The sequence below is a fragment of the Macaca fascicularis genome, chromosome 14 (assembly GCF_037993035.2).
Source record: "Macaca fascicularis isolate 582-1 chromosome 14, T2T-MFA8v1.1".
Classification (NCBI taxonomy): Eukaryota; Metazoa; Chordata; class Mammalia; order Primates; family Cercopithecidae; genus Macaca; species Macaca fascicularis.
Window position 1 is genome coordinate 4564774 of NC_088388.1, and position 22144 is coordinate 4586917.

The 22144-nt window shown below is 55.1% G+C and overlaps 1 protein-coding gene across 11 annotated transcripts in view; it reads right to left on the minus strand.

Annotated features, from left to right (window-relative positions):
• Positions 1–22144, minus strand: part of ANO1 (anoctamin 1) — a 198184-nt gene that overhangs the window by 90297 nt on the left and 85743 nt on the right. For 8 of the 11 annotated variants that reach the window (XM_005576975.5, XM_045372306.3, XM_015434332.4 and 5 more), the window contains exons 2-3: positions 19220–19392; positions 9851–10183 (exon numbers count right to left, since the gene is read on the minus strand). In XM_005576975.5, the coding sequence (XP_005577032.3) occupies positions 9851–10183; positions 19220–19392 (506 nt within the window). Of the gene's footprint in view, positions 1–9850; positions 10184–19219; positions 19393–19846; positions 19919–22144 lie in introns of those variants that run through there. The other 3 variants (XM_065527824.2, XM_074012956.1, XM_065527822.2) reach the window with 1 other exon arrangement.

Genomic DNA, 22144 nt, shown 5'->3' on the forward strand with positions numbered 1-22144 from the left:
CCCACCCGCCTCCTCTCTGACCTTTTGGTAGCTATCGGTTTGTCCACTTCAGTAAATATGGACGAGGCGGCGGGGAAGGCCCAGAGCCCCTCGTCCCAGGCCCATGAACAGTAGACGTGGAGGGATCTCAGCCCGACCTTGACCCTGCAATGCTCACTCCTACCCTCCACCCACACGGCTCCAGAGGGCACGTGGGCAGGACGGGAGATGCTCTCAGTCCCTGGGCAGGGGTCTGCCTGGAGCAGTCATTGTCCGTGCCTGGCATTTCTCACCCCACAGTTACTGCTGAGCACGTCCACGCTGCATAGGAAGACCTGGCTCCCCACGGCAGGGACACCACCATGAAGCACAGTTGAGGGATTGTCTCTGGAGCAAGCACACATCCCCCATTATCCTGACATGGTCTCCAGACTTGAAGTGAGCCGAGGACCCAAGGAACATAGCTCTGTGGATGGATCAGGCGCCATTGCTCTTTCCCGAGCATGGGGCAGGGACTGGGCTGGGGACATCTTTAACCCCAGTCCTCACCACGGGGTCTGGTCCTAGGCCTGCTCAGTGATGTCTTGGTCAAGAAATAAATGATAGCTAAGTCAGCAGAAATAGCGTTTCACATTCTTGCTTCTGTTGAAGGTGGTAGATTACCCAGATCAACCCTTTACATAGTAAAGAATACACCACAAGAAAAGAAACAAGAAATTCAATGACCTAAAACAGCAGTCCCCCACCTTTTTGGCACCGGGGAGGACTGGTATCATGGAAGGCAATTTTTCCACAGGACAGTGCTGGGGGTGGGGGATGGTTTCAAGATAAAACTGTTCTACTCCTCAATTTTTTTTTTTTTTAAGACAGAGTCTCGCTCTGTCACCCAGGTTGGAGTGCAGTGGCATAATGTTCATTCACTGCAACCTTCGCTTCCCAGGTTCCAGCAATTCTCCTGCCTCAACCTCCCGAGTAGCTGGGACTACAGGCGAGCGCCACCACACCCAGCTAATTTTTGTATTTTTAGTAGAGATGGGGTTTCACCATGTTGGTTAGGTTGGTCTCGAACTCCTGACCTCAGGTGATCCTCCCACCTCTGCCTCCCAAAGTGGTGGGATTACAGGCATGAGCCACCCCTCCCGGCCTAAACTGTTCCACCTCTGATCATCAGGCATTAGATTCTCACAAGGAGCACACAATCTAGATCTCTCACATGTGCTGTTCATAACAGGATTTGAGCTCCCATGAGAATGTAATGTCGTCACTGCTGATCCGACAGGAGGCGGAGCTCAGGAGGAATGCTCGCTTGCCCACCACTCACCTCCTGCTGTGGGGTCGGGCTCCTAAAAGGTCACGGACCTATATGGGTGCCCAGCAGAGCAGGAGGAGAGAAAGGGAAGGAAAAGGAGGACTGGAACCCACCCTGAGAAGCTCTGGTCCCTACAGCCATGGCACCTGTGAAGACCTGGGCACCTCAGACTGCAGCTTTGGTTCGAGGTGGCTCTCGTCTGTAACGCTGCAAACCTTTCTGGACAAGGTCACCTTTATCCCAGGCTTTGGGAAACCCCACAGATTATAAAAGGTCAATGACTAGCAGACAAGCGAACCAAATCCACCCCCACCAGGACAAGAGACAGCCCCAGGAGGAGAACCAGCTGAAGTGACCGAGATAGAAATCGGCCCACTCAGCTTGGGATTAGCAAAGGATGAGCTGGGTAATAAATCAGCTATGCTTACCTCGTTTAAAGACATAAATCTCAAGATAGAAAAGATCTGCAAAGGACAGGAAACTATTAAAACATGACATAGCTGACTTGGAAAGGAACCAAATAGAACTCCTAGAAATAAAAAAGATCATAAAAAGAATTACAAACTTAACAGACATGTTGGGAAATACTCAACCCCTCCAAATACAAGAAGGCACATGGGGCTGGTACAGGAAGATGCTGGTGAGGGGCTCTGGCGGGGGCGAGGGGAGCCCTGATTTGCAGCATCTGCCAATTTCCATGGTGTAAATACCCCACCGTGGCCTATTTCAAGCCAGCAACGGGTAACAGCCAGCTTGCGGAATTCCAGAAGGACACGACTCCAGCACACCATGGACCCGGACACAGATGAGGAGCTCAGAACTGCAGCCAGAATGGCAAAGATTTCACCCCAGCAGCCTGGGATGCCTCCCGGCAGAGCTGTGCAACGATGGTCTTGGGGTCACTTTAAAAACATGAATTTAAAAAAATGTCCAGAATTCTCTCTCCTTCCTTCCTTCCTTCCTTCCTTCCTTCCTTCCTTCCTTCCTTCCTTCCTTCCTTCCTTCCTTTCTTCCTTCTTTCCTTCCTTCTTTTCTTTTCCTTCCTTCCTTCCTTTCCTTTCCTTCCTTCCTTCCTTCTTTCCTTCCTTCTTTTCTTTTCTTTCCTTCCTTCCTTCCTTCCTTCCCTCCTTCCTTCCTTCCATCCTTCCTTCTGTCCGTCCTTTATTCCTTCCTTCCTTCCTTCCTTCCTTCCTTCCTTCCTTCCTTTCTTCCTTCCTTCCTTCCTTCCTTCCTTCCTTCCTTCCTTCCTTCCTTCCTTCCTTCCTTCCTTCCTTCCTTCTTTCCTTCTTTCCTTCCTTCTCTCTCTCTCTCTCTCTCTCTCTCTCTCTCTCTCTCTCTCTCTCTTTCGACAGAGTCTCACTCTGTCACCCAGGCTGAAGTGCAGTGGCATGATCTCAACTCACTGCAACCTCCACCTCCTGGGTTCAAGCAATTCTCTTGCCTCAGCCTCCTGAGTAGCTGGGACTACAGGCACCGGCCACCACACTCGGCTAATTTTTGTATTTTTAATACAGATGGGGTTTCGCCGTGTGGCCAGGCTGGTCTCGAACTCCTGACCTGAGGTAATCCACCCACCTTGGCCTCCCAAAGTGCTGGGATTACAGGCGTGAGCCATGGCGCCCAGCCCAGAATTCACTTTAAAAGAAATATGTTTCCATGAAACTAAGACAAGCCTAAAGAAAAACAGGCAGTGATAAAAGTCATCCAGTCTGTTTTGGGCCTCAGCTGAAGACCGGGGAGGCATAAAATCTTTAGGGACCAAAGAAGTCTGTAGCGGTGGAATCAAGAGCAGAGCAATAGCTTCAGGAGTAGACTAGAGGTTCCTAACATCCCTTTGTGCAAGACGCCCATTCTTCCTCCCTGGGGGAGAACGGGGACTGCAAGTTTTAGTGCAAAGAGCCTCTGGGTGAGGTTAGGGGCCAGGTTCAAAGGCCACTCTCAGTTCAGGATGGAATTTCTGCCCCGCCTACTCATGGTTCTGGTAGGGGTGGGGAGCTGACAAGTCTCATGAGCATGTTTGTTGCTTTTATTTGTGCTGAGGAGCTGGGATTAGACCTGAGACTCCTCAAATTCCAGGCCCCCACCCCCGATTCTCAAATCTGTGAGGGCCTCTCCCCAGTCCCTGCCAGTGCCCAGGGCCCTGCGGACAATGAATGCAGCCCCAGGACTGCCTCCCACACCTGCCCACATCCACAAGGCCTCCATGGGAAATGGAAAGAAAAGGCTGCCCCTCCCTGTCCTGAGGCCATGGCAACCCTGCCACCACCCTCCCTGCATATGGAGACCCTTCTCTTCCAAGGGGGACTTGTGGTTCCCCTCTGGCAGGAGCAGGGCCAGGCTCTGGGAGCGGTGAGGAGTGGGCTGTGCCCCAGGCCTGCGGGTAAGCGGAGTTCACAGCCAACGCCGGCCAGCTCTGTCCCTGTGTGGGCTCGAGGATTAACTCTCTTAACCCTCACCCACCACTCCACAAGGAAGGGCACACGACCACCTCCATTTTACAGATGGGGACGTTGAGACCCAGAGAGGTGAAACCACCTGCCCAGGGTTGCTCAGCCAGGAAGTGGTTGAGTTGGGTCCACATCCGCATACTGGGCTCTCAGAGGGGCTGGGTGGGGTCTGAACTCGCACTTGGAGCTCAGAGGCCGCGTCTCCACCACCCACGCATCCAGCCCTGGGCTTTGTCTGAAAGCAGCAGCCCTTCTCCCATGGAGTCTGCCCTCACTTGCTTTTCAAAAGCAGCATCCATGAAGATGGTGAACAGATTCTGCTGCGGGGACGGCCCCACCCGCTACGGGGACGCATGCAGAGAACCAGCCGTGAGCCAGCGGGGTGCGGACTTGAGCCCTGGGCAGTGGCATGAAAGCAAACAGCCTTTTATAGGGGTCCAGTGTCCACGGCCTTCTCAGGATCTACCAAAGCCTGGGTCAGGTTCAACATCAGGGCAGTGCAGGCCTCAGCCGCCCCCCAGCACACACAGCCAAGAGTTTAGTGTGTGGCGTTCTCTGCAATGACCCCAGGGACATAAATAACGTCCAGCAGGCTTTGAGGCTGGACTTCAAAAAGGCTAATGGGTCTTAGTTGCAAGAAAACATGTTGGCCACAATCTTCTTTTGTCCTTTTAATGGGAAGCTAGGAACCCTGGAAGCTGACCCCATGGCTGTCAAAGAGGGAGAGAGAGAAGGGGAGGGAGAGGGAAAGAGATGGAGAGAGAGGGAGGGAGAAGAAGAGAGACAGAGAGAGGGAGAGAGGAGAGAAAAAGTGAGAGGGGGTAGAGAAAAAGTGAAAAAGAGGGAAGTGGGGGGAGAGAGAGAGAGACAGAGACAGAGAGGGGAAGAAAGAGGAGAGAGAGAAGTGAGAGAAAGGGAATGAGAGAGAGGGAGAGGAGACAGACGGGAGAGAGAGACAGAGATAAGTGAGAGACAGAGAGAGAGGGAGGTAGAGATGACAAAGAGGTGAGGAGGAGAGAGACAGAAAGAGAGAGAGGGAGACCGAGAGGGAGAGAGAGAAGGAGGGAGAGATGGAGCAAGAGGGAGGGAGAGGGGAGAGACTCCTGAAGCCCTGGTCCCCTGCCTCAGGGCCCTTCTCTCTTCCTGCCTTTTCCTGCCCTGCAGTGCTGTCCTGGGGTCTCTGAGCCCCTCCTGGAAATCCACTTTGAAGGCCACCCTGTGGATCTAAGTGCCCGTGCCTTCTTGACCCACCCCCGGGTCTCTCTTTGGGACTTGGTTCCATCCTCCGCAGGCTCTTGGCTCTCTGGAGCCGGTGCTGGGGTCTGGGTCTGGGGTCACCCCGGGGTACCACACGGTGCTCCAGGGGCTCAGGTGGACGCTGGGGGTCTTGCTCTGGGGAGGCCTCTCCTGGCTTGTGCAAAAGATGCTTCCCACACTCCTCACACCTCAGAGCATGGTCTGGGCAGGACCAGAGCCTCGGCCACCCCAGGTGCTGGGTCCCCCAGACCGGCTGAGCCAGAGTCTGCATTTTGACAAGACCCCCAGGGGTTCCTGTGCACATCCTGGGCCCTGCAGTGAGGCAGACCAGGTCAAGGCTGGAGCCTGTCACTCTCCCAGACCATCGGCCTGCCCTGGCCCTCAGTCATGACCCTGCCCCATGCTGCTACCTGGGTGCTCCAGCCTGCCCCGTCCAAGGCAGCCCACTCCAGGATTACCTGCCCAGTGCAGCATCTCAGCTACTGGAGTGGGCTGAATGGTGTCCCCTACAAAGATATGTTCAAGTCCTAACTCCTGGCACCTATCAGTGTGATCTTACTTGGAAACAGGGTCTTTGCAGATGTAACTGAGTAAAGATAAAGTCGTAGGGGTGGGCCCCAAATAGAATGACTGGTGTCCTGACAAGAAGAGGACACACAACAGAGACACACAACAGAGAGGGCCGAGTGACCACAGAGGCTGAGATTAGAGTGATGCGACCACCAGCCAAGGAACACCTGGAGACCCAGGAGCTGGGAGAGGCAGGGAGGGTCCTCCCCTGGAGCCCTAGAGGGAGCACGGCCCTGCCGGTACCTTGAGTGTGGACTTCTCTCCTCCAAAGCTACGACAGCATCCATCTGTGTTGTTGTAAGCCCCCAACCTGTGGCCCTTAGTTATGGCAGGTGCAGGGCATGACACAGCTATTATCTGATCTCCAAGAACTGGCCCCGTTGTGCACTCAGCCAAGCCCGTCCTTCAGGTCATCATGAGATGTCTCGACACAATGAACCTCCCGACTCAGTGAGGAGGCACGGGCGGGGGCTAGGGGTTGCTCACACCTGTGGGGGGCTCGCAGCACACTTTGCCCGGGAGTGACGCAGTGTGTCACACCCACCGGCACCTTAGGAACAGAGGCCAGGTCACACCTGCACAGCTGGTGACCTCCGTAAGGCTGCCTGTCCTGGCCGCAGCAGACGGTCCCAGAGGTGGCTGGCACCCCCCCAGGGGACCCTCTTGCTCATCTGTCCTCCTTTCTCTCCCTCCAGGTCCTCTTCTCCCTCTGCCTGCTCATCCAGCCTTCAGTGCAGGGATTCGCAACTGGGGGCGGTTTTGTCCCCCACGTACACTGGCAATGTCGGGGGACACTTCTGGCTTGTTTTCACAACTCGGGGAGGGAGATGCTACTGGCCAGGTAGAGGCCAGGGCTGCTGTTAAATATCACCTGCTTCAAAGCAACCAGTCTTAATTTTGGGGGTGGAGGTCAAAGGGCATGTGAGTATCTGATAGACTCTGTGGATTTTTCTCCCCAGGAAAGCTCACATAAGCTCTGAATTTTGCTTCCATTTGGGTAAGATTGTGCAACGGACTCTCTTGGAGCTGATCTTACTTCCCAAATTGCAAACCCTTTGCTCCTTGTCCTCTGAGCACCCTCCGGGAAAGGTTCATTCCCAAGAGTCGCTCATCCCCCTGAAATGAATACGGCAGCAGCTCTGTCTGCTAACCACGCTGGCAGGGGCCCACACACACCTCAGATGCTGCGTGTGCCCAAGCGACCTTTTAATACACTCTGGCTGTGCCCCTCTCCAGGAGAGCAGGGAAAGCAACAGGCCACCCAAACCATGGCTCCTTCCAACAGCTCTAGGGGCTGGTGCAGCTCAGATGAGAGCTGCAGGGTTACCAGGAGGCCCTCATGAAACAGTTTTTGATTTGAGAGGCCCCAGCAGGGATGCGGGAACATCTCAGCTTCAGCCCTTTGCAAACCTGAACGGACGCGTCTACCCCACAATCACGGTTTCATCTTAAACACGGCCAGATCAACTGCTGAAAAGCCTCATGTAGCTCTCGAGCCAAATTACCAATGAAAAGCTGGGGTTGTTTCACTGGTTAAAAACTAGATCATTTTGGTGACAGTAACCAATGTTACTGTCCAAAGTCATGATAGAGAATATAAAACGTTTAAAAAGATACTTATGGGATAGTATTTAACGAGACTTGGGAAGGGTCTTTTCTCGCCCTTCTTGCTGCTTCAGTATGAACAACAACATGTGATACAATATCAGCCAAGCATCTGCCATACGCCAGACTCTGACTTAAGCACTTCACAAAGGTTACTTATGATAACTCAGTGATGCAAATACTCTTGCTATCTCCATTTTACAAATGGGGAAACTGAGGCCTAGCTTTTCCATCGGGATAAGTGGAAGGTCAGGGAGCTGGCAGAAGTCAGGCAGAATTACCAGGCCCCAGAAGTTCCCATTGAGTGTCAGATCTCAAAGTTGTAGTCAGGAAAGAATGACAGGGATGGAGGGTAAAATCCCCTAGGGAGGGGCCGGGCGCGGTGGCTCACGCCTGTAATCCCAGCACTTTGGGAGGCCGAGGCGGGCGGATCACAAGGTCAGGAGATCGAGACCATCCTGGCTAACAGGGTGAAACCCTGTCTCTGCTAAAAATACAAAAAATTAGCCGGGCGCGGTGGCGGGCGCCTGTAGTCCCAGCTACTTGGGAGGCTGAGGCAGGAGAATGGCACGAACCCGGGAGGCGGAGCTTGCAGTGAGCCGAGATCACGCCACGGCACTCTAGTTTGGGTGACACAGCGAGACTCTGCCTCAAAAAAAAGAGAAAGAAAGAAAAAGAAATCCTCTGGGGAATAGATGACACAAGAACCACGAAGCTCAAAATCCATGTATACACATGTAACAAACCCGCACGTTGTGCACATGTACCCTAGAGCATAAAGTATAATAATAATAATAATAAAAAGAAAATCCAGCTCTCCCAGCCTCAGCTCCCAGAGAGTGGCCCCGACCGCCACTTCCCTGGTCTCTCGTGCCCCTGATGGAGCCGATTCCTTCCTCCAGTTATAAGTTGACATGCTGAAACCAACCCTGTAGCTGAAACCAGCCCTGTATAGTGGCCGCATTGTTCTGAAAGCCACAGGGCTGGAGGGCAGGACCATGAGAAAACCCAGCAGGAATCCACTGCTCACCTCTTCCAAGTGTCTAAGACAAAGTCAGGCAGGGAGGGAGAAAGTCTCTGAATCCTTGTCAGGATCAAATCTCGGCTTCCTGATCATCAAAACTTGTAAGGCTCCTCCCCTGCCCTCAAAACCCCAAAGAGACCCGCCTGGGTGGCCGAACTCACAGTCTCCAGACGGCTTGCCAGACCTCGGGAAGGCAAAAGGAGACCTAGACAGATGCCCCAGGTTAAACAAGACCCTTTGACTCACTAGGCCAAGGTCTGGGCAGGCCCCACGGAGCATGTTCGATTGTTTTTAAGGAAAGCGATATCTACTTGTCACAAAACAGAGACGGTTCCACTCCAGGTTCCCTGATTAACTTGCTTTTTGGTCTAAATACTCCAAGGACATTCTTATCACTGGACCAAAAGCATTTGTGATTTCAAGGCACGGTGGTGCCTATGGATGGAACATCAAACCAATGCCAACATTCATTTTCAGCATTCACAGGGACTCCATGGTTTCTAAGTTAACCTGCCGACTACTTTTTCTGTTTTCGATGTGCTTTAGAGACTTCGCTGATTCTTGGGTCATCCGCACAGTGATGGCTCTGCAGGCTGGGGCCCTTCCCCCAATATTCATGGAAGGAAGGGCTCCTGTGCACAGAGAGGTTAAGATGCCAGCCGGGGAGCACACAGCAGCCAGCAGAGCCGCTGAAGGAAGCACCACTGTGCCAGGGCTGCTAAAGTCATTCTCTCTGTACATAGCTGCACCCTTGGCACCGCGGCGGCCAGGCAGCCAGGCGCGCGAGGTGGCTCGACCTCTTCTTCTCTCTAGAAATCTTTATCCTAGGAAGATTCATAGGCTTTGCTAGGGAACAGGGCTTCAGAGCACAGCGTTACAGAGCCACGGACTTCAGAGCACCAGGGACTCCCAGGGCTCAGCCAGACCCACGCCTCACTCTACAGATAAGAAACAGGCCCAGAGAAGGGCCGACGCTATCCAGGAAGGCTCCCAGGAGAGCTTTGTCCTCCCTCCCCCTGATCGGGCAAATATTCCCAGGAAAGCAGCTGACCAGAAGCAGGCAACGCTCTACCCTGAAGGTCGTGGCTGTGAAGGGCAGACCCTCTCCCAGAGCAGATGTGGCCGGAGGAGCGGGTCGGGACTCCCCAAAGCTGTTCAAAAGCAGTTTTTACCCCAACTTAACAAGAGCGGCGTTTTTGTCTGCTCCATCTATCTTCTTTTTTTTTTTTTTTTTTTTTTTTTTTTTGAGACAGAGTCTCGCTCTGTTGCCAGGCTGGAGTGCAGTGGTGTGATCTCCGCTCACTGCAACCTCCGCCTCCCAGGTTCAAGCGATTCTCCTGCCTCAGCCTCCCAAGTAGGGGGGCCACAGACTCATGCTACCACGCCCGGCTAATTTTTGTATTTTTGGTAGAGATGGGGTTTCACCATATTGGCCAGGATGGCCTCGATCTCTTGACTTCGTGATCCACCCGCCTCGGCCTCCCAAAGTACTGGGATTAAGGTGTGAGCCACCACGCCCAGCCCATCTGCCCCTTCTTTAAGAACAGATTAAAGCTAAAACAAGACACCGGCATCGCACCCTCTGACGATGAAAGCGGCCGCCGCCCGCTGCCCCCACGCAGCCCACCCCCACAAGCCAGCGCGCAGTGAGATAGTTACGTCCTCGTCCCGCTCCAGCTCCAGGCCCGCCTCCAGGAGGTTGCCCTCATACTCCTCCCTGCGGAAGCGCTTGTCATCCTCGTGGTAGTCCATCGGGGGCTCGGCCGAGCCCGTGTCCAGCGGTGCCCCCTTGCCCGGCAGGGGGTGGTCCTGCTTGATGCTGCGAGCCCCAGAGGTGGTGTCACTGTGCTGCACCCTCCTGACCAGGGTCCGGCTGCCCGAGGACCTCTTGTGATGGTACACCAGGATGTAGTCCACCTTGCGCCGGCCGTCTCTGAAGTACAGGCCATACTTGCACTCGGCATCAGGGTCCACGGATAAGGAGCTCAGCAGCTAAGGGTGGAAGAAAAGGCACCCATTCACCATTGAGCTGCTGCTGATGGGCCTTTGGAGCGTGCGCTGCTCCCTTCGTCCACTCATTCAACAAACACTCACTCATTCAACAAACACTCCCTGAGCGCCCTCCACGGGCCAGGCGCTGTCCTAGGGGCTGAGATACACCTGGGAACACAGCAGAAGACCCTGTGTTCAGGGAGCTGACCTTCGAGAAGGAGGTATTCCCTGCTAACCATTCATGAGGTCATGAGGGTGTCAAGCCACATATGGTCCCCCGGAAGCCCTCCTGGTCTATGGAACTAGACCAGGCTGGGTGTCAAGAACCTCCCTGACTGATTGCAAAAAGCTATGGTAGGGGATGGTTAATGGGCACAAAAAAATGAGAAAGAATAAGACCTAGTATTTGAGAGTACAACAGGGGACTATCATCAATAATAATTTAATTGTACATGGACAGGTAACTAAAGGAGCATAACTGGATTGCTTGTAACGCACAGGATAAATGCTTGCGGGGAGAGATACCCAATTTTCCATGAGGCGACTATTACGTATTGCATTACCTGTACCCAAATACCTCCTGTACCCCATAAATCTATACACCCACTATGTACCCACCCAAATTAAAAATTAAACGAACAAACAAAATATCCCCCAACAACAACAAAAGCTATGGCAAAAGCTACCAAGTGAATGAGGGCTCCCTACGTACATGGATGGGGCTGAGGCAGAGCTGAGCCCAGGTTCTGTGCGCACGAATCTCCATCTCTGATGGCCAGCGCCAGAGGCAGTGCCATTCAAGGTGGTCACAGGGCCACTGACGAGCTGTGTGTCCAGAGGTGAGGCTTTTGCCGTCTTAGTCAGGGCTGTTCCCCAAACGGAGCCTGAGCGGAGGCCAGGGGTGCAAGTGTTTCACTTGGGAGGTGATCTCAGGTGCCAGAGTACGGTGAAGGGGAGAGAGGCTGACAGGGGTGGGTTAAGGAGCGGCCACTGCTATGTGCAGCTGGGCTCCGTCCTGCTGGGGACCCTCGGAGTGACCTTGAAGGGCACACCCCACAGCCGGTACCCAGAGGGGGAGGAAGTTGGGTGATCAGGCACCCACTCTGGCCCTTTCTTGGCTGGGGGTCGCTCCTGGGATGTTAACGCCCCTGCACTTGCGCCTTCCCCTCACGTGGCCTTCGGTAGCACCTGCACCGTCGGTCACCTTTGGGTGCAGAGGACAGCGAGCCACTGGTATGGAATGGATGGGCACCGCTGGTGGGTGCCCTGGGGTGACCAAGGGGGCGGGGTTAGGGCTCCTACAGGGCCCGCCCCACCTCAGTTTCCTTATTTGATTGAAGGACTCTAGGGGGCCACAGGGGATCGCAGTGTGGAGCGGTTGGTTTAAAAACCAGATATTCCCACAGTGGCAATGTGACGGACCATGGCAAAAGCCAAGCCTGCATTGCTGGAATTCCCGAGGGGTTTGGCTGGTTATCAAGACAGACAGGTCCATCAGCAATCTGGGTTTCCGAAATAAGAAAAAATAAATAAAGCCATGCTGGATAGAGCCTAACCGGCAACTCCAAGCTGCTAATGGTCCACAGAGCTGTGCCTCATCCTCGAGCTGGTTTCCACCTCAGGTTCCTGTGGCTATGTGAGGACGCTCCCTATGGTACTATCAGTCCCCGGGGGGCATCATTCGAGAAGAGGGCCTCCCCGATGGACTGCAGGGACAGCGTGCTGCACCAGGCAGGGCCTGAGCACCCGTAGTCTTTGGACAGAGCTGCGCTTGGGCCTCGCTGGCCTGGTGGGTCTCCCCACGTGGTCACCCGGAGCCCCTGGGCAGCTTCTGGCTGCACCATGGCTCTAAATGGCTGTGCACTGGTCGGGAAAAGGGGCAGGCAGAATCCCTTATTTGAGGCGGGTGAGCTGTATACAACCCAAACTGCATCAGGGAAGCCGGAGGGTGGAGCCCCTCACCAAATGGTCAGCGCTACAGCAGGGGATGGGGGAAGGAAGGCCTCGAGTGGAGGCTGTCCTTTTTAGTTGTAGGGGAAGGAGAGAGGAGGCTCTGGGCCAGGGCTGCTGGCTGGGGCCTGCCCCACCTTTCATAGGTGTTGATGTCAAGGGTCTAGACTCCTCCACCCCTGGTTAGGGGACAGGTGGGGCCATGTCCCTGGCACCTTGGCCTCTCTGGCCCTAGGATGCCTCTCCTGGAAACAGCATTGCTCACCGCCTGGGAGGGCCCGGTCAGCATCTGGTGCCGGCAGGAGGCTGAAACTAAGCAACTGACTTCTCTCTACAGTAACACAGGGCCCTGCTGTGCTGGTGGCCTTCAGGAGGACCTGGACTCAGTGTGCATGCCCCGCCCAGCTTGCCCTCTGTGACGAAGTCTGAGGGTGCTTAGGGGCTGGGGCCACGCCCATGTGGGTGGGTGGCTTGGGAGGGCTCAGGGGGCAGGGTGGGGGAGGGCTGGCTTTTGAGGGCAGTGGGTTCCCATGCCCAGCCCTGTGAAGGACAGGGTTCATAGAAGACCCCAGTATTGCAAGTCTGCAGCCAGCACGGAGGGGCCTGCATTCCTTCTGCAGGAGAAGCATGAAAGAGCTATTCTTCTCAATGTGCCAAGGAGGAAACAGGCCCAGCAGGGCAGGACAGCCCAGGTTACAGAGCAGGCGGGAGGCTGAGCTCAGCCTCAAGTCCCATCTGCACGCCCAAGGTGTGGGAGCCGCGACTCAGGGTGACGCTGTTTCTCAGCCCAGGTATGTCATCTCACTGAGTCCCCACAAACTGACCCTATGAAGGGGTTACTATAGTTAGGTTTATTTGACCTGGAGGGAACTGAGGCTCCCATGGGTGAGCTGCCCAGCTCAGTGGCCCTGAATACCAGACTCCTGCTGGCTGACCCCAGTGCAGGGCTCTGTCTCTGGTGCTGAGGGGCACGGGGAGAGTGCAGCCATTTAGCGGGCCTCAGTTCTGTCCTGGGGCCTGAGGCAGCGGTTAAGCAGGGCCAGTGCAGACCGCAGATAAGCACAGGCTAGTGGGGAGGTTTGGGCAACACCAGGCCACAGGTATGTCTGGGACAGTGTGGGGCAGCAGGTGAGGCCAGCCCGGGACAGGGCAGTGGCTTCATGGTAGACCCTGTGGTCAGCCAGACCTGGGTCTACATCTAGGCTTGGCCCCTCTCCAGCTGCAAGGCCTGGGGGAGGCTCTGGATACTCTGAGCCCCAGGGTCAGTTTCTGCTAAATGAGGAACGGCGGGAGGCTTCACCGAGGAGATGACGGTTTCGCTAAGCTCAGCACACACTGGCCAGAACGTGCCGGGATGGATGCTCCATCTAATTCTGGGGCCAGGCGCCTGAGGCCATCCCTATCACCCCGACGGCCACCCAATGGCAGATATGCCTTCGCCTTAACATCTCAGGGAGGTCAGACAAGGGCAGGGTCACAAGGAGGTGGCGACTAAAGGTGCTTTTCTCTCCCCACAGCCGAGTGGGCAAAAGAGCCCAACCAGAAGCTGCTCTTGGAAGACGTAAGCCCATGCACAGGGAATGCGCCAGGGCCCAACAGGTGAATACGCAGTCTCGAGGGGTCGAAGGGCACACCTGCCTGAGTCCCAGGTGCACCTGAGAGCTTCGGCTATTCCTCCTCATCTCCTCCCCATACTGCCTTACCCAACCTCCTCTCCCCCTCCCCCAGGCCTTCTCCAGTCCCTCCTCCTTGCCTTTGCAGACACTGTGTCCCTCCCTGCATGACCTTTCCGTCCTTCTCAACCCTTTGTAATTCAACCTGGTTTTCAGGGCACGGGGCAAATCCAGCATCCTCTGGGATCTGAAAGTGGCCAGCCCCTCTGGCCTCTGCAGGTCTCTCTGTGCTGGGACTGTCTCTGAGCCGTCTACCCGTAAGTTCTCAACTTGCAAATTAGCCCCAAACCTGGATGGCAGGACCCCAGAGGCCTGGCCAGGGACTGTCTAGAGATGTGTTAGAACACAGTTCCACCCTGACCTCAGTACACAGGGACTCAGAACCTAGTTGGGGCCCCATAAACCCCCCTGGTTGGCAGGGATAATGGTAATAGCAAACAAATCCTTAGAGAAAGGGAGGAAATTCGCAGGGATCCCTTCAAGCCAGAAAGCATGGATTTATGCTAAGGAGTGGCCAAAAATCCTTTATCAGGGTGAAACAGGGAAGGTTACCAGGTTCAATACGAACCCCCATCATCTGTCCACTGGGGCCCTATCAAGGCGCACGCCTACCCTCAGGGGCCTGACAGTCTTTGGGGAGCAGAAACATCATCTAACTTCCCATGCATGGTGGAGGGAGAGACAGCACCAGGGCCTGATCAAGAGTGGGCATCCTCCTACCTGTGTTCAAACACCAGCTCTGCCACTAACCACCTGTGTGACCCTAGGCACACAGTTTCGTGTTTTTGTCTCTCCATATCCCTAAGACCTCCCTCATGTTATATGATCTCCCTCATGGGGTTGCTGGAAGGATGAATCCTTTATATCTTATAAAGAGTCTACAGCAGGGCCTAGCATAGAGTGAACCTTCAACAGAAGTTTGCTCTAATTGGGAACTGAGACACACGCACAAATAAAGAACTAGGGGAGGACAGGGGGAAAAAATCTTGTGGCCGGAGTGGACCACAAGTGAAAGATGGTAGCAGTGCCAAATCCAGACTTTAAAAAGTTACAAAAGGAGCCGGATGCGATGCTGGGACCAGCAGGAGGCAGCACCAAACACAGGTGTGGGAGTCCCAGGGCCTGACTCTGTCACTGATTTGCTGTGTGGCCCTGGATAAGCTGCTTTGTCTGTTTAGGTATTAGTTTGTAAGGTGTGGGCTATCTCCCGTCTATACTCTAAAGGGCTGGGAGGCTCCCAGGGTCTGGAGAGCAATCCTGAGCTGGGCTTGGAGAGAGTCAGGAGGTGAATGTACAACAAGGACCAGTGCGGTCGCCATGGTGGCGTGTGACTCTATGGTGTCCTTCCACGGAGCAGTGGAGGGGGTGCCTTTCTTGTGTAGGACGGGAGAAAAAAGGCAAAGATGTAATTGCAGTGGGAGGGATGTGGGTGAGACTTTGTGCATAACTTCCAAATTCGAAGGCCTGGGAAGCGTCAGAACATTTCTGTTTCTGTATTCTTAAGAAGGGGGCTAGCAACCCCTCCGTGCACTTTTGCTGAGGGCAAGGGGTTTCTCATTCATCTTTTCTTTTGAGACGAATTCTTGCTCTGTCGCCCAAGCTGGAGCGCAGTGGTGTGATCTCGGCTCACTACAACCTCCACCTTCTGGGTTCAAGCGATTCTTGTGCCTTAGCCTCCCAAGTAGCTGGGATTACACGTGCGTACCACCATGCCTGGTTAATTTCATAATTTCAATAGAGACGGGGGTTTCACCATGTTGGCCAGGCTGGTCTTGAACTCTAGACCTCAGGTGATCCGCCTGCCTTGGCCTCCCAAGGTGCTGGGATTAGAGGTGGGAGCCATGGCACCCAGCCCTCTTATTCGTCTTTTCGATGGTCGGCACTGAATATGCGGTTGCTGAATGAATGAATGCGGGCATGTGTGAACGAATAACAGAGGCTGGGTCTCGTATACTGTGGCTGGCTGTGGCCATCAGATCCAAGGATACAGAAGCTGAGACCCAGGCAGGCCAGCAACTTCAACACCACAACCCCCAACTGGGAGCCTCCATTTTCTCTCATCTGTGAGATGCCGACAAAGACATCCGGACTTAGGTCACAGGATTCTTGTGGGGATAAAATGTGCTGGATGATCTGAAGGTATTTTGAAGACTTCCTTCTGCATAACTGAGGGAGGTACTCCCGGAAGGTGCCTCCCTAAGGAAGATAGGAAAATGGTAGAAGAGAAATACTTCCCTGAGGCCACATGGGAAAATGTGAAGGACGAAGGTTCCTTTCGTGGCAGGAGTGTCCTGGAAGCCCTGTCCCAGGCACCATGAATGACAGCCTATACCTGGTCCACACCTGCCTCTATGAACCCCTTCCTCAAACTCCAAGAAAACGGCAGAAACGGGGAAGGAATCCTATGTCCTTTAACCTTTAACACTGTCCTGGGACTCTGGGCATTGGCTTCTTCCGCTTGTCTCTGGAGTTGGTGCTCCAGGAACTGAATTCATATCCATATGAAATATCTTGATCACTCAAGGGAATCTACAATGTTCACTTTCTCTGAAAATGGGCTAAATGAAATCAGTGACCTGTAAAATTTCTTTTGGTTTTGAGACTTTTCAAATTATAGTTAAGAAGGGAACATCAGTTTTAAGCTTCCCTTGTCTTCTAAAAAATTTTTTAAAAATCAGATCACTACATATCAATGTATGATTATGGGACATGATGCATAATTTATGAGCAGATCATCTCCCACAGCAGATAAATCAGGAAATACTGGGCAGATACCAGCAAATCAGGTATCTCTGGAGTGTCTGGGCTTGTTAGGGGCACTCAGATCCCAGGCCACAGACAGCCACCAGTTTCAAGGAAGAAAGTAGAAACACTCAAAGATTAACAGAAGGAAATGGAAACAAATTGCGTCCAACCTGGCCTCTGGCTTTCAAGTCATTTCTTCTTATATCTCAATGCACAGAAACAATGCAGCGATTTCCACCCTTGAACTTGGGAATGAGGCGAGGCAAAAGCCATAGGCTGGGAACCGCAGCCTGAATCAGATGAACTTATCTTGTGGTTGACTTGTGCATGTATGAGTTGCACGCCTGAGAACGGGATAGGGACTTTTGAAATACAGCCCACGCCCTCTGGCCCTGGTGTGTACAGAGCCGCCTTCGCTGGGTGACTCAGGGTAATGACTGAGCAACCACTGTTGGCTTGAGGAGTGCCAGGGATGCCCTGGGAGGCTCTCCCTGCCATGCGGCCTGCCCCGCACCAACAGGCCCCTGCTCCACGGCTGCAGCCTCCAGCCTGTCTGGCCATCTACTGGCAGATGCTGCTCCCAGGCTCTGCCCCCCGCAGCGAGCGCCTCTGATTCAGCCTTCCAAGCTCACAAAACAAAGTATGTGCAATGGAAGTATTGTGTGGAATCTAAGAGCTGATGGTCTCATCTGGGCCCAGCTGCCTGTTTGCAGACTTTGTGGCCTTCACCTGGGGTTACAGGAGGCTGATAGTTTCTGAGTCTGGATAAGCAACGGGTCCTAGAACAAAAACTGTGGAGACCGGGGGCTATTCATGGAAGGCTCCATTTCTTATTGAACATTCAATTCACCATCAGGTCTTGTCCAATCTACCCCCAGAACATCCATTTCTCCATTACCTTGGCCAGCACTACCATCCCCTGGCTCCTGGCTGGTATCCCCATGGCCCCACCTTGGGACATTGAATACGCAATGTTTTTGAAGGATGCAGTCCCCACCTGTTATTGGGTAGAATTAGCTTCTTCTCCAGAAGGTTTGTTCTTCAGGTAGACTTTCTGCAGCTACCTGGTCTGTGTCCTGGGCCCTTCCTAACTGTCCTCCCAGCTGGTGGGTGACTTGGAGCTGGTCACCTGCCTTCTGGGCCTCAGTTTCCTTGCCTGTAGTAATAGCACCTACCTCACACGTTGTGAGAGTTCCATGAGCTGAGGCACAGCACTGGCCTAGCACTATGGAATTGTCCCTGTCACTGCCGTGGATAACGGGTAACGTTCCATCACCATTTAAGTAAGCTCCAGATGGGTGGAGCCTTCTCTGTCTCATTCTTTAAGGGTGCCCAGGGGCCAGCATGGCCTGGCACATGGCTTTGATCAAATGGCAATCCCTGAGCTCCTCCGGCCAGTCCTGTGACTCACAGGTAGGCTCCCTCTCCATCTATACCTGTTCCCAGTGCTCTTGGCAGCTCTGTGCAATCTCAGTTCCCGAAGAGATGCCCCCAGGCCAACCCCCTTCACTGTGACCCAAAGGGTGCAAGGCCTGACCAAGGCCAGAGTCCCTGCTGTTGCTGGAACAGAGACCCAAAGCAGGAGCTTTGCCCCTGCTTCATTCCCTGCCTCTCTGTGTGCCCCAGAGACTAGAGGGATAAGCCAGGGCCGTCTCCATCCTGCTTGAAGCAGCCCTGCTGGGCCTGACACCCGGAGAGGGGCCTTGATGGGGTCTGCAGGGGAAGGAGGGAGAAAGGAGGTTCTGTCCTTAGTTCCCGGAAAGTGCTGCTGAGAGCTTCCCTCACCCCGAGAGGAGATAGCCAGTCCCAGCCCTGTCCTATCCTCTTCCAGCGAACTTTATCCTTCAAGCCAAACCCTTCCTGGGAGAATTCCGCCCCCCTCCCTAAAACATAGGGTTCCCTAGACCTCTGGGTCTGACCCTGGGGAGGGCGGTGGGGATACTGGGGACCTCAGGATGGGGTCCCCAACTTACATGACTGGCTTCCTACCAGTGCCCCCACCTGAACCAGGCCTGGGCGCCCAGGGGAGACAGGGGCGAGGGTAGAAAGCAATCTCCAATGATTGACACCCTGGGCTTTGAGATTTTCGCTGCCAATGCCAGGGTACCACGCCCAGTGCCCTGGGCGCAATGTGCGTTTCTGGCAAGTGAGGACCCCGGGCTCTGACTCCAGAGGGTAGTGAAGCAGTGGGGCCTGGTAGCTACCATCGTCGTGGAGTGGCGACCAACTTGGCCTTCGCCCAAGACCCCCACCATCACCCTCCCTCTGGCTGCCCCAACGGGCACCCCTGGCCGCGAGCCAGGAAGGGAAGGTCCCATCCAGGGCGCCAGCTGTGAGCTCTTGGTTGGGCTCTGAGCTCCAGCCCCGGGCCAGGCAGCTTCGGAGCCGCAGAGCTCCCGGGCCAGGCCATGCCTGGGGGCCTGGTGCTGCGCTGGGCTGAGTGGGCGCTGCGCTCCGAACACTCAGAGCGCAGGCTGGGCTCACGCACTTGGCCGGGGCCGGCGCGCCCTTCCCGGCACGCACGTGCGCGGGTGGGCGCCGCAAACCCTGCGCAGAGGGTGCGGCACCCCCCCGGGGTCCCGGGAGGCCCCGCCGCCGTCCGGTTCCCGCCCCCGCCGCGGTGCAGGTGCGCGGCCCTCCCGCCCGGGTCGCGGCCGCCCGCACTCACCGTGCCCTCGGACGGCAGGTAACCGATGTCCTCGATGGCGCAGATGTTGATGATGTGGACGCTGCGGTCCTCGGCCGGGAGCGTCGAGTACTTCTCGTTGACCCTCATCGTGGCCGCCTGTGCGCTGGGACCGCCGGGCGGCGCGCCCTCCCCATCCACGGCCCTGGCGGCCTCTGCGGGCGGAGACCGCAGCGTTCGCGGCGCGCTCTCAGGGGGCCGGACCTCCCCGCGCCCAGGCCCGCCGGGGACGTGGCCGCCTCCCGCTCCGCCCGCCGCCCTGGCCCGCCTGGCCCGCGCGCTCGGTGCGGGGTGCGCCTGAGCCTCTCGGGGCCGATCGCGCCGCCACCCGGCTGCTGGTCCCGCGGGCCGGCCCGCGCCTGGTCAGGAACTTGGACGCCAGCCGGCCCGCCTTTGCCTTAAAGATATAAGCGCTCTCCGCCCGCCTATGGCAGGGGCGGTGGCCGCGCGGGTCAGATTTTCCGTAGAAATTTAAACACAGGAAGAAAAAGTATTCCATTCCTGCGGGCCCCTCCAAGTTTTATTTTTATCCGGGGAAAGTGCCCCTTTGGATGTTTTGAGGGTTTTCATACCGGGTATGAAAGGGGGGAACGTTCAGTATGGCCCCACCTGAAATAAAGTCCCTGCGTGGCAGGCGCTTCTGTGGCGGGTCACCTCCGCCTCCGGGGGAGCGAAGCTTCTGAGACTGGAGTCTGGATCTCTGCCCCTTTCCCTCCACCCTGGCAAACTCCTGCTGTCAGTCAGCGCTCACCTCCTCCGGGGAGCTTGCCTGATTCCTGCCGACCCGCCCCCTCCAGCTGCCCGCGCTCCTGGGGGAGTCTCTCCCGGGGCAGTCATCTCTCTGGAGCCCACTGATGTTCCGGTGTCCCCCCAGTTTACGGAGCGCTTACTGTTCTGTGCCCAGGCGCGTGCAGCGTCCCCGATGCAGGGCGTGAGTGTGTATCATCTCACTTAACCCTGCACCTGCAGGGTTGGAATGCGGGTCCTCATTTTGCAGAGGACACCCAGGCTCAGGAAGGCCAAGGACCAGTCCCCATCCTCTGAGGTGGGGCGGGGCTCCTGCAGAGCTTTCCCCACTGCTGGGCGAGGCTGTCCTGCTTTCTGGAGGGGCAGGGGAGTGGGGTGGGATGGTGGCTTTGATCTCTCTCACCCCCGGACCTAGCAGGGGTCTGGCACACTGCAGATCTTCAAGTCTTCTTCCCCTAAGGAGAATAAGGCAGGTCCCCAGGGGACAGCCACACTCAGGTGAAGCCCCAGGGGCCATGCTGGCAACCACATCCAGTGGAAATAAAGTGTCCCTCTGCCTCTGACATCCTATGAGTTCTTCATGGTGTGCATCAGAAAGCACCTCCTGCAGGAAGTCCTGCTGGATTCTCCCCCACTGTCCCCTTCCCACCCAAATATGCAGGCCTTCCTCTCTACCCAAAGAACCTGCCTGAACCTCAACGAACACTTCATTTATTCTGTCTCATTTTACAGTGGGTTGTCTACCAGGTTCACACAGCCAGTGCTCAATAATTGCTTGTTAAATGGTCACTTGGGAACATTCAAGGCCTACAGAAGTGATTAGAAAATTGTCTTTCAAGGCCACAATGTCGTCAGCATGCCATGGTTCCAAGCATGGAATCTGGAGTCAGCTAGGATGGGGTTGGGGTCTAGCTCCAGCTCTGGCACCTTCCAGCCTTGTGACCTTGTGACCTTGTGCCAGCCTCTTTGGCCTCAGAACCTCCTGGGCCTCAGAGCTTCCGCCTTCTCATGGGAGTCTTCAGCGTGCCTGATGCTGCCAGGCTCGGCAGCGGTGACTGCTGTCACCATTACTATCATCTTGTCATGACCTCCCCTTTCCTGGTGCCTCAGTGGGACTTCCCGCTTTAGGTACAAGTCCGTGACTTCCTTGAACTTGGGGCAGTGCAGGAAGGCTATTCGGTTCTCAGGCTGGTGGTGCCAACGGGAGCTGAGTGGCCCTAAAGGACCCTTTGTCTGCACCTTGGACAGTGAGAGAGGGTTTGGAGAAGTGCCCCAGGCTGGCCAAATCCATACCAGGAACAGTGCTCCACAGCCTCTGCCCCTAAAAGTTCAAGTGTCCAGGGCTGGGAGAATCCCACACGCACATACAGAGGATTATGTAATTCCATCTGCTTATCCTTGTTGGTAAACAACCAACATTGTGTAATACTAATGTACTGTCTTTTCACATTTATGTTCGAGTGGCAAAGGACCTTCCAGAGCTCTACGAGGCACAGTTTGCCGCAAAAAAAAAAAGTTAAAATATGCTTGGCCAAATCTGGACACACTGGTGTTCCCAAAGGTTTGGGAAGTGACACTTCTGGCCCCAGAGGGCTCTGGGGCTCAGGGGCTGCCTGCTGAGGGGCCATCTCCTAGGCAGGGTGGCCCCACCCTCTCCTCCACAGCACCACTTGTGGCTTTACTCAAGAAACAGTGCTTAACCTCTCTGGTTTCTGTGATTTAGACTGTAGCCAGGCTCAAGGCATCGTCTTGCCTGTAAGACTCCACTTTCTTTGCTATTGCCAGTGTGTTTCTTTTTTTCTCTCCAGTATCCCCGCATTCTGTTTCCTCTCGCCCCTCCCCCAAGTCTTCCGAGGTGGACAGTGTGGACACGCCACAGACAAGGGCAGAGAAAATGCAGTGTGGCCTCTGAGCAGCAAGGGCCAGAGAGGACCAGTTCTGCCTCCAGGCCTCTCGTGGCCTTTGCCGGGGGTTCGTGGGTCTAGGGACTTCAGAGACCGACACAAAGTAAAAACAATAGTCCCCAAAAATAGGAGTGGGAAAATAATTCCTGTAAGTGGAGATATCTCCCAAGCCAGGACAAGTTTACAGGGTCCTTTTTGTTCCACAGATGGTTCCCTTGTCTAGTTCCCTGTCCCCGCCTGTGTCCCATGGGTCATT